Source organism: Parambassis ranga, chromosome 18 (assembly GCF_900634625.1).
Source record: "Parambassis ranga chromosome 18, fParRan2.1, whole genome shotgun sequence".
Classification (NCBI taxonomy): domain Eukaryota; kingdom Metazoa; phylum Chordata; class Actinopteri; family Ambassidae; genus Parambassis; species Parambassis ranga.
This window is the reverse complement of record NC_041038.1, coordinates 12597296-12611530: the sequence shown is the minus strand read 5'-3', so window position 1 is coordinate 12611530 and position 14235 is coordinate 12597296. Positions and strand designations below refer to the sequence as shown.

General features: G+C 50.1%; 1 protein-coding gene across 1 annotated transcript in view; it reads left to right on the top strand.

The window, feature by feature from the left end:
* The window catches only part of grm7 (glutamate metabotropic receptor 7), an 87854-nt gene that overhangs the window by 27829 nt on the left and 45790 nt on the right, over window positions 1-14235 (top strand). The window contains exon 2 of the mRNA XM_028429050.1: window positions 4057-4273. Coding sequence (XP_028284851.1) covers window positions 4057-4273 — 217 coding nt within the window. The remainder of the gene's footprint in view (window positions 1-4056; window positions 4274-14235) is intronic.

Below are 14235 nucleotides of genomic sequence, written 5' to 3'. Positions count from 1 at the left end.
TGTTTTGTCCCTCTATGTCTTTTTACAGGTGTCTTCTCGCTTTGTTTTGTGTATTCATGGCGGTTTCGGAGCTTCTATCAGTGATGAAGGTTAATCCAGTTCTGAAACAGGTTTTAAATGTGGTGCAGTCACAGACGTACACACACTTCATCACATGAAGGCGAACCTGGTCATGTGACGCATGCGGCACAGTTCCTCCTCAGCCTATTAAATCAGAGAAATGTCAGCGCTCTCACCCACTGCTCTGCTTTCATCCTGGTTTAATGCTGCCAAACGAGTTCCTCACTGATGAGGAGGCCGACTAAAAACAGCCGACAGAAGGAGACACAGCAAGGCTCCGAGACAGCGAGGAAGATCAGAGGAGGAGGAGGAGGAGGAGGCTCGCTGTGAATCACAGTGTAGCTGAATGCTGATGCACTGTTTTACAAATATAGTGATAATAACAATGTACACTCACACACACTCACACACACACACACAGTGCAGTGAGTCAGAGTATAACTGTTGCTTTCTGCTTCATTTACCCGCCTGTCTGCAGGCTGGGAAAATAACAGCATGTTGATGAATGTGTGTGTGTGTGTGTGTGTGTGTGTGTGTGTGTGTGTGTGTGTGTTACAGAGAACACCAAATGAGAGGTTGTAATAAAATTGGAGATTGCTGCACCTCGAGCGAGCGAGGTCACTGTAATTAAGTGTGATTAGGACACAGTGTTTCTCTTTCTCGCCCTCTGCTGCACACACGCAGCTGATTACTGTGACATTACACCTGCCTCACACATGCATGTGCTTCTGTGTGTGTGTGTGTGTTCAGCTGCTGTTTACCTGTGTTTTGTGTTGCTGTTTTACATCACTCTCAGTTACTATAGTTACAGCTCTGCTCCTACAGCAGGTGGGATGTGTCGGGCGGCGAAGGATCCACCTGGTGCGTCCGTCGTTAGCAGAGGGTGCTGGGTAATCCTGACTGGGACCGGAGGTGCTGGGGGCAGAGGTGGATGGAAACAGGGTGTAGCTCATACAGTTTCTGTGCAGGTGTCTCAGCAGACTGTGATCTGACGCACATAAATGGAAGCGTCTCAAACCTCAGACGGACTCTCCTGGATATGAGCTGGAGATGACAGGTGGAAATTAGCCCTCAGATCACATTAGCCCTCAGATGCTCAGCCTGTCGGCAGTCTGTGCTTCCAGTCATTATCTGCAGCCATCAAAAACATAAACAGCTGGCTTCAGGAGCCCGCCGGGCCCAAACACACACCTCACAGAGGCTGAACAAACAGCAGCACTCCGTGGGAAAACACATGAATGGCATAAAATCCTCATATTTACAAAATCACTCATTAATAAAAAACCTGAATGAATGAAGCTCATGTGGAAGTGTCACAAACCGCAGATCCCCCTGAGGCCTCTGGGGGCCGGCACCAGAAGTGAGTCAGTGCCCCCTGTAGACCTTCAGGTGAACACGTCCAGAGTTACAGTAGAGTAGAGTAGTTTAGACTAACACGCAGCCAACATGGAGCCTTAAACCTACAGGTGACATCATGGAGGCTCCACAGTGATGCAGTGTCACTGCCCTCTAACGAGGAGGTGGTCGTTGGACTGTGAGCAGCAGATGATGTGCTTTCGGACTTCTGCTGGCACGGGGAGCTCTGCACGGAGGGAGGAGACGCTGCTCCACACATTCTGATCAGAAAATGGATTTAAATATATATATCTGAGCTTCAGCTGACAAATACCTGGAACAGCTGGGACAGACCCAGATGTGTGGGTGGTGTGGGGCCCTCTCTGTTGCCTGTGCTGCTGTGGGCTGCTGCATGAGAGCGAGCCGTTCCCGCTGAGAGACATCTCCTCGGCGGCCCGGCTGCTCTGTGACATATGTGCCGTCAGCTCGATCTGGTTCAGAGATCCGTGGGTGTGACGCTGCAGCAGATGTGACCTGCTGCTAATTACTGCCAGACGTACACGAGAGGCAGCATGACGCAACGCACTGACCCGCCGCTGCACACACACTGTACTGTAATGTGCTCTGATACAGCTCTGCCCTGTTTAACCAGTCACTCATGTAGGGCTGGATACATGCAGACGGCAGCATGAGCATCATCTTTAACTCCTGTCAGCTCTGATAACATTGTTGATCAGTCTGTACAGTTTCTGCCTCAGTTATCATTGCCTCCTTCAGCACTGATTGATTCTGGGGCAGAATCAATAAGTGGACACAAACTGACTCAAACAAACTGACCGGGTGCTGCCATCCAACCACAGTGACGCCGCGCTCCCACAGTGACGCCGTGTACCCACAGTGACACCGCTCCCTCAGTGACACCGCTCCCACAGTGACGCCGTGTACCCACAGTGCACAGCGCTCCGCCCCCTCTCGCCGTAGGTTCGGGTGTTACATGTAAGCAGAAAGGCCACGAGCCGCCACAGAGCATCGAGCCGACAAACACACTCGTTTAATAGACATCAGCAGCGAGCGGAAGGTCAATAACTTCCAGTCCTCTGTCATCACGGTGTCACAGAAATGTCAGCTGGAAATGCCAATAACCGTGTTAGGTTTTCTCTGCGACTCTGCCGCCTGCCTCTCTGTCATTCCTCTCAGGTTCTCCGATCAATCCTGAGTCTCTGTCCCGTCCTCGCCCCTCAGTGTAGCTTCAGGTTATGTTGGCCTCCGTGCGACCCACCCAGCCCCCCTCCATCACTGTCTTGGATCAATGCGGGGCAGCTGTTGTCACGTTGTAGCTCGGGTTGTGTTTTATTGAAGCTGTTGAGGTGCTGACCTTTCCCTGTCCACCGGTATGACAGAGCGAGAGAGGGACGACCGAGCTGCTCAGAGTCTAATCTATCAAAGCACAGAGGACTGTGGATCTGCTGCCAGACCTGCGGCGCCCTCAGCTCTCTGTTTCTTCCTTCTTAACATTCTGATTATCTGCAAACAACATGTCGGCCATGTCTCCCTGTCAGCTCACCGACAAAACAGGACAGGACACAGAAAACTCTGCACGGAGCCAGAAGAGGCCGCCAGGAACCCAAACCAGGCCACACACACAGCGCAGGCGTTACAGGAGCCCGACCCAGTACATTACAGGAGCCCGACCCAGTACATTACAGGAGCCCGACCCAGTACATTACAGGAGCCCGACCCAGTACATTACAGGAGCCCGACCCAGTACAGGACACTACAGGAGCCCGACCCAGTACATTACAGGAGCCCGACCCAGTACAGGACACTACAGGAGCCCGACCCAGTACAGGACACTACAGGAGCCCGACCCAGTACAGGACACTACAGGAGCCCGACCCAGTACAGGACACTACAGGAGCCCGACCCAGTACAGGACACTACAGGAGCCCACTATGAGCAGCTCCATCCTGCAAACTGAACAGTCAAAGAATTAAATGTCAAAATCACACAAATATCAATTAAGTATTGAAATATTAAAAAAAATGCAAAAACATTTAAAAGATCAAATATTGAATGACTTGACTGTTTGCTTTCTCATGATTTTAAATATGTGTGTGGGCTACAGGACTCAGCTGATTAAATGAAACCTGACCTGCTGTTACCTGCTGAACAGGATCAGAGGAGGGCTGACAGACTCTGTGTGAACATGAAGGTGGTTGTGTGTGTGCTGTGATGGTGGTGCAGGTGGTGCAGGGTCTCTGAGGAGGGTCTGACAGGCCTTACCCTGTGCTGTGGTACCTTCAGGCCACACATACTGTACGTGTGAGAGCAGCTGCTTACTGACAGATCAGAGGCTAATTGGAAGAATATCTGCTGGGAGGATTTGCAGCTTTAAGAGCTTCTCAGAGAGTTTTCTGGAGGATGGAATTTAATTTGTGCTGGTCATTAGAGGAGACCTCGATGATCCCTGACCTCATACACATTTCATGTAATTACCATCAGCACCTTCACTGTGCCACGTCCTCTCACATCCATTAGCCTTCAGCTGAGTGAAGCCGCCATGTTTCCCTGATGCTGCATCACTGAGTGCAGCTGTCAGCCAGCTGTGGTCTGAGCTCCAGTCTCAGGTCAGTCTAACCGATGTCCTCTCTCTCCCTGCAGATCCCTCAGATCAGCTATGCATCCACTGCCCCGGAACTGAGCGACGACCGCCGCTACGACTTCTTCTCCCGGGTCGTCCCCCCGGACAGCTTCCAGGCCCAGGCGATGGTGGACATCGTCAAGGCCATGGGCTGGAACTACGTCTCCACCGTGGCCTCGGAGGGCAGCTACGGCGAGAAGGGGGTGGACGCGTTCATGCAGCTGTCCAGAGAAGCAGGTAGGAGAGCCGGGCGCGGCGGGCTGGGCGTGCAGAGGGTCTGAGGACGCTGTGCTCAGGTCCTGATGAATGTGTGTGTGGTGGCAGCCATGTGTGAACATAAATCCTCAAACAGGAGCCTCGCTGTGACTGCTCAGTGATGACTGCAGCATGAGCAGGTATCAGTGCCGATCCTGACATGTTGATCTGACCTCTGAAGAATAGATCTGATACAAACTGTTGAGTCACAGAAGCTTGAAAGGATTAATTAGGGCGCGCGGCGCTGCTGACTGCTCTCTGAATAATCTCGGTGACATTTGGAGCGATCTGATGACTCCTCACAGCCCAGCAGTCAGGATGCGTCCTGACATTTATGTGCCGGTGTTTTTAGAGGATTATTAAAGGACACGCCGCTGCCATGAGCTGGAACTCAGGCCGGCCCTGGATGGTTGATCTATGCAGGCTTTTGAACAATGATCGGAGGATGTGAGCGGCGCAGCAGTCCCTCGGTGTCACCCCGAGCAGAATTCACCGTCTTTGTCTGTCCGACAGAGACCCCCCCCTGTGTGTGTGTGTGAGTGAGGGAGAGAGAGGTGAGCAAGTCTTTGTAGATTGCAGATTATTTAGTAATCCAGTCTATTGATCGCAGGACTTTCCCCCATCAGCTCCCTTTCTCACACACACAGACTGAAATGGCTGATGTGAGGTGGACCAGCTGAGCTCTGTGTGGTGTCCTGCCTCCATTCATAAAATCATGATGTCAGGTTGCTCTGTTGTGTAGCTCTGTGTGTTTTGTGTGTCCCAGTGTTGACCTGACTGTTAGCATTGTGAAGCTACCGTCACATTAACACAGCTCAGTAGTAGTTTGTAGCTCTCAGGCTGGTTCTCATGTAAATTGACGAGCCTCCTTTGTGCTAGATGTCAGCCAACAATATGAAGTACATCAATACTCAGCTAGCTTGTTAACCAGCCCTTCTGGCATCACTGTTAGAAATAAACCATGGTTATCCATCTTGGCTTCATATAGTTGCATTGTTTGTTTAACATTGGTATGATGGATCATCTTAGCTGGAAGCATTAGCTAACTATCACATGTGCTCAGATGACATCACTGAGAAAGCCAGCTAAGCTTAGCCTAGCTTCAACAAGTCTGAATGTTAGATTCCGTACATCACTTGCCAGAGACGTGGAGGCGTGTGATGCTGCTCGTCAGTCTGCGGAGCCGGCCTGACATCTCCTGAAACACAAAGCTACCTGAATGCACTGTGTGGCTTCGTTTGTAGACAAAGGATGGGAGGTGTGTAACTGAAAGGTCCTGTGGACATGTAGTGACACAGGGTGACCACACAGCACAGTGAGCGACAGGGTGCAGTTCTCTGAATGACCACTGGTGTCACTGTTCACGGGGGTTTCTGCTTCTTACCTGACAAATGTTTAAAAATAAACAGTTTGTGTTGAAGATGCGTCCGCTCAGAGCTGAGCTGCTGACTCCTTTTCATCAGAGACATTACAAACCAAACGTCATCTGCATTCAGTTTGAAGTTTGATTAATATGGTCTGTTTGTTTCATGAGAGGCTGTTTTGCCTGGAATCCGACCTTCAGATCTGCCGATGCTGTGAGATGTATGATTCATATGTCAGCACGGCTCGGGTGAGAAACACTTTAATTTAAAGCAAACAGCCGGTGTGAGCTTTTCACCAGCGCTCTTCACTGAAGTGCTTCTCATGGCAAATAGCTGCGAGACGTGATTCCCCCCTGCTGTGAGCTGCCAATACCGAGTTCAGATGGTATTAGGGGGGCCCAGCTCCTCAGTCAGCAGTCCGAGCCTGTGGAGGAATTGGATGGAGAGCAAATATCTGGCAGCGTTTTTCCTCACAATCCTGCTGATTCAGAGATAATCAGGACGGCTCCTCGGGGTTTGCTGGGAAGAAGCTGCAGAATGATAAAGTCTGGTCAGAAAGCCCCTCAGAGAGGCCACACCTCCTCGTGTGTGGCCGCAGGTTCAGCTGTTGTGTCTCATCATCAGCACAGAGACAAGCAGCCTGACTGGGTTTTCCTTCTGGACCACAGATTGAGGTCCAGAAGGCAGGCTCTGTAATCACTTGCTGCTGTTCCATGGTGACCAGAGAGTCTTCTTCTTGCTGCAGCACAGTGGTGTCCGGGGCCTGACCTTCAGACTGGACACTTTCTGCGAATAAGTCCTCAGTGTGGACACTTTTTACTGAGTGTCACTAACAATCTCCATCCTTGTCCAGCTCCTGGGAGTTGGATTTGGTCTGACTCGTGCTTTAAGAATTTCTTGAACCAGGTTTTTGGTTTCTGGATTCAGATCAGTTTCTGTCTGCAGTGAGTCCGGCTTCTGTTTGTTGGGATCTTGTCCTTCTTCCTGTTGGTTGATGGTGACGTCAGAGTCTTCGTTTTGTGTCGATGTGTGAACAGATCACTTCAGACGTGATGCAGTGCATTGGTCTGATTGGAACTCAGTATGGGGGCTTCTGGGTAATTGACTGTATGTTGTTATGGAGATGACATGATCAGAATGGTGGTTCAGAATCAGAGTGATCAGTGGTTAATACACAAACTACAAACTAATGACAGTCCATCAGTTGTGAGGTTTTCAGGTGTGCTCAAAAGACTCCATGATGCCAGAGGTTAGAGCAGCTCTGTGGTCGCTGAGGTCACTGTTCTAACAGCTCATTGCCTGTTGTGAACGTGGGTCAACACTGTTGAGTGTATTGGTTATTGATTAGTTTGTAGCTCCTCAGTTAGTGACTCTGAAGTGGACTTTATGTTCAGGCTGTTTGCGGTGACCCTGCAGGAGCTCCGCTGAAGCTAGGCCTGAGTTGTGTGTGTGGTGACGATGGTGATGCAGCTGTCGTCATGGCGCCCTCATGCAGCTGGTTTCCTTTTCATCCTTCTCCATCTCCCTCCAACCGGCTGTCCCCTCAGTGTGTTTACTTATGCATTCATTAGAGTGGAGCCATACGAGGAGCACAGCAGCTAATGCAGCATCTAATTTGCCTGTTTGATTACCTGGGAATCCCAGAAGGCATCCATCAGCTGTTTATTAGTCTCTTTTGCTGCCGTGAGCTTAGAGCAGTGACACCACACTCATCACCACAGTGAGAAGGTAAAGGAGGGTGGAGGAATGAAGAGAGAGGCAGGTTTTACTCCATCAGACTACGGCGTCTGTGGGACTGATGGCCGGTCTGGAGCCATCCAGGGAGAAATCCATCAGCCGAGGACAGGAAGGCGCTCATGTTCGGTAATGTGCTTCACAGGCTGGACTAATGTTGTCTTTGCACACCAGGCTGCCATCCATCAGCACACCTTCTGAATACGGCTCCATGTAAAACCAAGCCAGGCGTCACTCACAGTCAGTCCCTGTGCTGGCGCAGCATCCAGACGGCACTCAGTCAGTCACATGTTGTTTATGTAGCACAAGCATCATCTGTAACTCTTAGTAAAGCTGGCTGAAGAGTCCTGGGCCACCGCCACTGAGAGCTAGACCAGGCAGGATGTACAGGCCAAGCTGGTCACAGCAGGATGCACTCCAGGGCGGCTCGTTGGCTCGTGCATGGACAAACATTCACTCTAGTCAGCCGTACAGTGGACAGATAACACAACCGTGAGCACGAGGACCAAGCAGTTGCTCACGAAGGCTCAGTCAGCCGCGCGCATTCAAAGACGGCTCAGCGGCTCACACGCATCCCTGGACACGCTGGACGCAGCGAGCAGGTGCCTCGGTCACATGCACAGGGTTAAACTGGCCGCTCAGGGAGGGCTCAGCCGCCTGCATGCACACATCTGTCACTGTGCTGCTCACATGTGTGTTAGAGCCTGGTGATGGAGCAGACAGGTGACTCGACACACACACAGACACACACACAGACAGACACACGCACAGACAGACACACACACACAGACACACACACAGAGACACGCACAGACACACACACAGACGCACGCACACACACGCACAGACACACACGCACAGACACACGCACAGACACACACACACACACACACACACACGCATACACACACACACACACGCACAGACACACACAGACACACACACAGACAGACACGCGCGCACACACGCACAGACACACATACACACAGACACACACACAGTGTCAGTTTCTCAGTCGCTGCTTATGAATGCACAAATATTAATTATGAGAGCCTCGCATCAAATTTGTAATTATGTTGTGCACACAAAAGTGTAATAATGTGCATGAGAGTGTGTGTTCTTAGAATGGACACTGGGTTGATCAGTGATGTGTGCAAGGATGACTGGGTTTCCCCAGAGGTAGTTCCCTAGTGTGGCAGTGTGTGTGTCTACACTCAGTGTGTGTTTTAGAACATTTACATGTCCTCAGAGGTGGAGCCGGCTCTGAAACATGTGCCGGGGCCCTGAACTCTGGCTGATCTCCTCCAGTTTCTGAGGGCAGAGCTCAGATCTGATGCTGCTAATTTCAAAACAAGCATTCTAAAAAGTTTAATGGCATCCCGTGGGCTGCTGTTCTGAGCCAAAGCTGCATTAATATTTCAAGGTGCGGTTTTCATGTGAGCTGCAGTTGTTTTTAAAATGGGAAGAGGTCGCGGTTTGTTGCATTTGATACACAGCGGCTCAGCTTCGTGCGGAGATCAAAGAAAAGAAACGCAGCCTGTGGTGGAGAGCTGGGCGCCAACGTTCCCCCCACAGAGGGAGGGTGGCTGCAGCCGAGGCGGCAGAGGGCCGGCAGAGGGCCGCAGGTACAAACACCTGATGGTGATGATCCAGCTTCTTCTTTAACTTTCAGGTTTAGAAAGTCACATGCCCACATGATGTCACACTTCACAGCTCAGATCTCTCATGAGAAGAAGAACCTCAGCACATTGAGAGTGTGTGTGCTGTGACTGAAGGCTGCCTGCAGAGCTGTCAGCCCGATCACAGGTCATTAGAAGGACGGAGGTGAGTCATCAGCTCAGCTGCTGCCAGTCGTGACTCCTCTGATGTCAGCTGATGGACCTCATTAGTTCACCTTCAAACCACTGAGCAGCTTTAATATCAGCATCAATCCAGTTTAAGCCTCTACTTATATCATCTGTGTGTGTGTGTGTGTGTGTGTGTGTGTGTGTGTGTGTGTGTGTGTGTGTGTGTGTGTGTGTGTGTGTGTGTGCATACAGACCCGCTGGTCCTGGCCTGCATGGAGCTGCAGCTTTTGGAACTTCTCACAGTTTTAAATCCCCTTCACTCTGTGAGTTTGGGTTTAAGGATAAATCACAGGGTTAGTTTTGGAAAAACCATCCTTGTCTGGGGCTCTGTTACCATGGTTACCGCTCCTGTCTCTTCTACAACATGATTCACAGCCTGAGAAGGAGTCACTGGTGGCTCGTGGCATCTGTTCGTGCTGCCAGAGCAGCTACACTGGAGTCTGACAGATGACGAGCGTTCACGTTGACCAGAGTTTTCCTCTCAGCTACACGTGGCACGTTCAGACCATGTGACCACACAGCGTGTCATGAACAGGCGGCGTGAAAGGTCTGTGACAGTCAGCGGCCGGCAGCCCGCTGTGTTCATGTGGAGTTTCCACTCGTTCGGTGTTTACATCTAAACGCACTGACTCTTCAGGTCAGCGGTGAGCCAGCTGTAACCCTGCAGTCACTACAGCAGCAGCCAAAGAAGAGTCAGACAGTGATCAATACCTCTCTGTAAAACACAGCAGTGATTGGTTATCAGGATGTTAAATAAATGAGCTGTTATCAGGTTCATCGCTGATTGTACAGATATGAGCGGAGCCGAGCTCCTCTACAGTCGCTCTGCGTCTGCAGGTCAGAGAGGAGCGATAAGAGCTGCATACATCCTGTAAGATCAGCTGCATTCTTCCTGCTGATAAGCTAAGCAGCTTTAAATAAGAGTCAGAGCAGCAGAGCCAGATGAAGCGATGCAGCACGGTTCACCCGGACAGCAGACTGCCTCAGGTGGTTTGTTCCTGTAAGTCTTCTATCAGAACCAATCAGTGATCAATATTTCTGCACAGCAATGATCCAGACATGATTAGATTCCTCCCATATGAGCAGATTAAACAGACCCAGAGACATGCAGACGCTGAGCTCATCCATCAGCTCATACTGCACATGACAGCGCCGTCATAACAGCACATAGGAGTCTATCCATCACACCGCCTGCAGCTCACTGACTGCAGCTCACTGACTGCAGCTCACTGCCTGCAGCTCACTGCCTGCCTGCAGCTCACTGACTGCCTGCAGCTCACTGACTGCCTGCAGCTCACTGACTGCAGCTCACTGACTGCCTGCAGCTCACTGACTGCCTGCAGCTCACTGACTGCCTGCAGCTCACTGCCTGACTGCCTGCAGCTCACTGCCTGCCTGCAGCTCACTGACTGCCTGCAGCTCACTGTCCACCTCCACCTCGAAGAAAAGGGACACACTTTGGAGGACACATTCTAGACAGAGAGGACAGGTGGTCTAAAGAGTCAAGGAAACATCTGTGTTAGGGTGGAGAAAGAGGTGGAGGACTCAGACATGGTCTTTCTGCCAAAGCTTCCAGCTGTCCCACAGTCGATGTCCAGTCAGTAAGTATGGAGACATTTACAGCTATAGTCACATGACTTTCACACAGACCCCCCACTGAGCTCCTCCACCACATGTAAACCATGTTTCACACCTTACAACTGATGGAGCTGATGGAGGAGCAGAGACGTCTTCAAGAGGACCCTACAAGTCCAGCTGTCCTGCTTCAAGCTCTTCAATGGAACTTCCAGGTTGCCGTGGTTACAGCTTCCTGTGTTAGCTGCATCCCACAGCTCCTGTATGTAGGCCACAACATGCTCAGCAGAACGCCTCAGTGTTGGTGACTTCATGATGTGAAGGTTGATGTTGATCTTTAATACCAGGGAGGCAGATGACCACGGACAGACTCCCGTTCAGCGTCACGGCGAGCTGTGACATCACACTCCCACCTCTCTCCTGACGTGCAGCCTAAGCTCCCTCTGAGAACAGACGATGCCAGCGCTTGCTTCATGATGGTGTTGTGTTCATAGCCCTCCCCCCTGCCCCAGAGGAACTAGGCTCTCTGGTTGTGTATTGGCACATCATCAAATGTTCATTTCTCTGGTCAATAATTGACTCTGGGCGCTTTATTAGCCATCTGTTAGCAGAGAGATTAGAGAGGGGATCTGCTGCAGCATCTCCTCCATTACTGAGCACAGCACTGATTGCACATCCAGGTCAGGCCTGTGTGTGCAGCCACAGCGAGCTGCTGCTGCAGAGCTCCGTGCTGGGGTCAGACAGAGCCAGGCTTTGTCAGTGACACCATGCTGGACATGAACTTTCTCTGTTAACCCTTTCTGCTCCAGGCTTTGACTGTGAACTGATTATAATTTGAGAATAAATATGATCTTCAGATTGTTTGTGATGGTCTTCAGCTCTGTCACCATTTGTTTAGCGTGTTAGCATGTTAGCTTCTTATCTTTGTTCGGCTGTGGCTGAACAACAACATCACACACATCACCGACACATGCAGGCCGCCTGCAGAGAGCGGCAGGTGCTGGTCTGATGTAAACAGCAGAGTTACCACTGATCCATTTCCTTCACTGTCACCCGTCTGAGGAGGAGGAGGAGGAGGAGGAGGAGAGACTTCCTCCTGCAGCTTCAGGCTGATCCAGCAGAATGTGAAGGATGAAGGAAGCCGCTGTAGATCTCACCTGAGAGCTGCTGTGTGTGAAGCTGAGCTCAGAGGGAACTCCAGCAGCTCAGGATTCCAGCCTCCTTTTCATTGGTTTATTTCATCAGCAACTAAATACTGAGAAGCTAGCCGCTATTAACAGGCGTGGTCCCCTGTCTCTGTCCTTTTATCAGGATGAGACGTGGCATTTACAGCAGCCTCTAGGAGCACCTCATTTTCACAACTTTATGAAAGCCGGACCCACTTCAACAACACTTCAACAACACAATCAAACTGAAGTGAGCAGCAGGTGAATCATCCTCTGCTGCTCTCTGTGTTTCCTGTGCTGAATTATAATCTGTGTGGTAAACATCTTTTCCTGAATGTTTGGGTGCATTCTGGGTAATGTAGGCCCACTTTAATTTCCTCCGTCTCCCATAACTATGTGATATATGAGCAAACACTTAAGACAGATCCAATCACACACAGACTCACATGAGCAGGCCAGTGACACGCAGGCTGGAGTTAAAGGACATTACAGGTCCACACACACACACAGACACACACATACATACACACACACACACACACACACACACACACAGACACACAGAGAAACACACACACATACATACACACACACACACACACACACACACAGACACACAGAGAAACACACACACATACATACACACACACACACGCACACAGACAGACAGACACACACATACATACACACACACACACACACTCACTCACACTACCTGTGCAGTGTGAGTGTGTGATGGTGTCTCTGGTCATTACCTCTTTCTGTCTGAGGCTGTAAAGACGAACAGCTCCACAGGCTGTAAAGATCTATGAGCTGCTAATACAGCAGGATGTAATGGCAGCTCTGAGCACGTTCATTCTTAATGTCTGTCTGCATGTGTGTGTGTTGGAACAGGTGTGTGTGTGTCACTGAACTGTGGCTCATTCTTCTCTCTGGCAGTTATTGTAGAAAATTCAGTGTCAATTGATGAGCTCCCCGGGGTGGTCGGTCCACTGAGAAGCTGTTTGGCTGCACTCGCAGCCCCAGAGCTGTTTATTTCTCCCCACTCATCAGCAGAAGCACCGAGAGCGAGCAATAAAGGGAGGAGGAGGAGGAGGGGGAGGAGGAGGAAGAGGAGGAGGAGGAGGAGGAGGAGGAAGAGGAGGAAGAGGAGGAGGAGGAGGAGGAGGAGGAGGAGGAGGAGGAGGAAGAGGAGGAGGAGGAGGAGGAGGAGGGAAAAAACAATCTTTGCTCTGTTCTGAGATTCTGAGGTTAACCTCCTTGAAATCAGATTTGTTAGCCTTTCTATTAGCATGACATCACCACAGGGACCTATTAGCATTAGCCTCATTCATTAGCATGGTGTCAGAGATGCTTTTTAACAGGTGATAATATATATGATACTTTTCTTTGTCGTGTGGCTCTGTGTTGAGATATAAATGACCATGTTGGGCTGTGAAGGACCGCGTGCTGCTTCCTTCATTGCCCTTCATTGCGTTGTGTGTATCAGTGGCGTTGTGTGTATCAGTGGCGTTGTGTGTCAGTGGCGTTGTGTGTGTCGGGGTGAAAATCCCCTTGTTTCCTTCTGATCACCCCCTGAATTAGTTTGTAAGGAAGGAGCGGATAAATTCTGGTCTCAAAATTATAATTTATTAAACAATGAGGCAAATTCTGAGTCGCAGAGCTCTGGGTTGTTGCACACAAAGAACCAAACAAGAACAACACAAGAACAGGACAACCAACAAGAACAAACAACCACACAGCAACAACGAACAATGCAACAACAACTGGACATGGGATTCACACATTGATATACCCCATGGGCGTTCCTGCCTGCCGGCCCACAGGCATCTACCGCCCCCCTGCAGACCCTGGTTCATACAGCAACTAGACCATTAGTGTTTACTGCCAAATAAGGTAAAACTTCAATTCCTCAAATCTCATAGGTTGTGAGTCCAATCTGGGGGTGACCATAAAACTGGGTACTCAGGAGAAAAACACATTCCTTTAGAATCTGGCTTTTATCAGGTCAAAGGTGCTGCTGTCCTTAGTCTGAATTTATGACCATCTCGTACCAACCGGAGCTCTCTCCAGAGAACAGAAAAACAACTGATCTCATCTGCCACAGCCTGAACTGCAGAAAACAACGTTATATGACATACTATGAAATTACTTATTAATACATTCAGTATCCGCAAATTACTTTGATTTTCTATAAAACTTCCTAACACATAAACACTTATGAAAATCACATTATTAAGCGATAAACACATATAAAC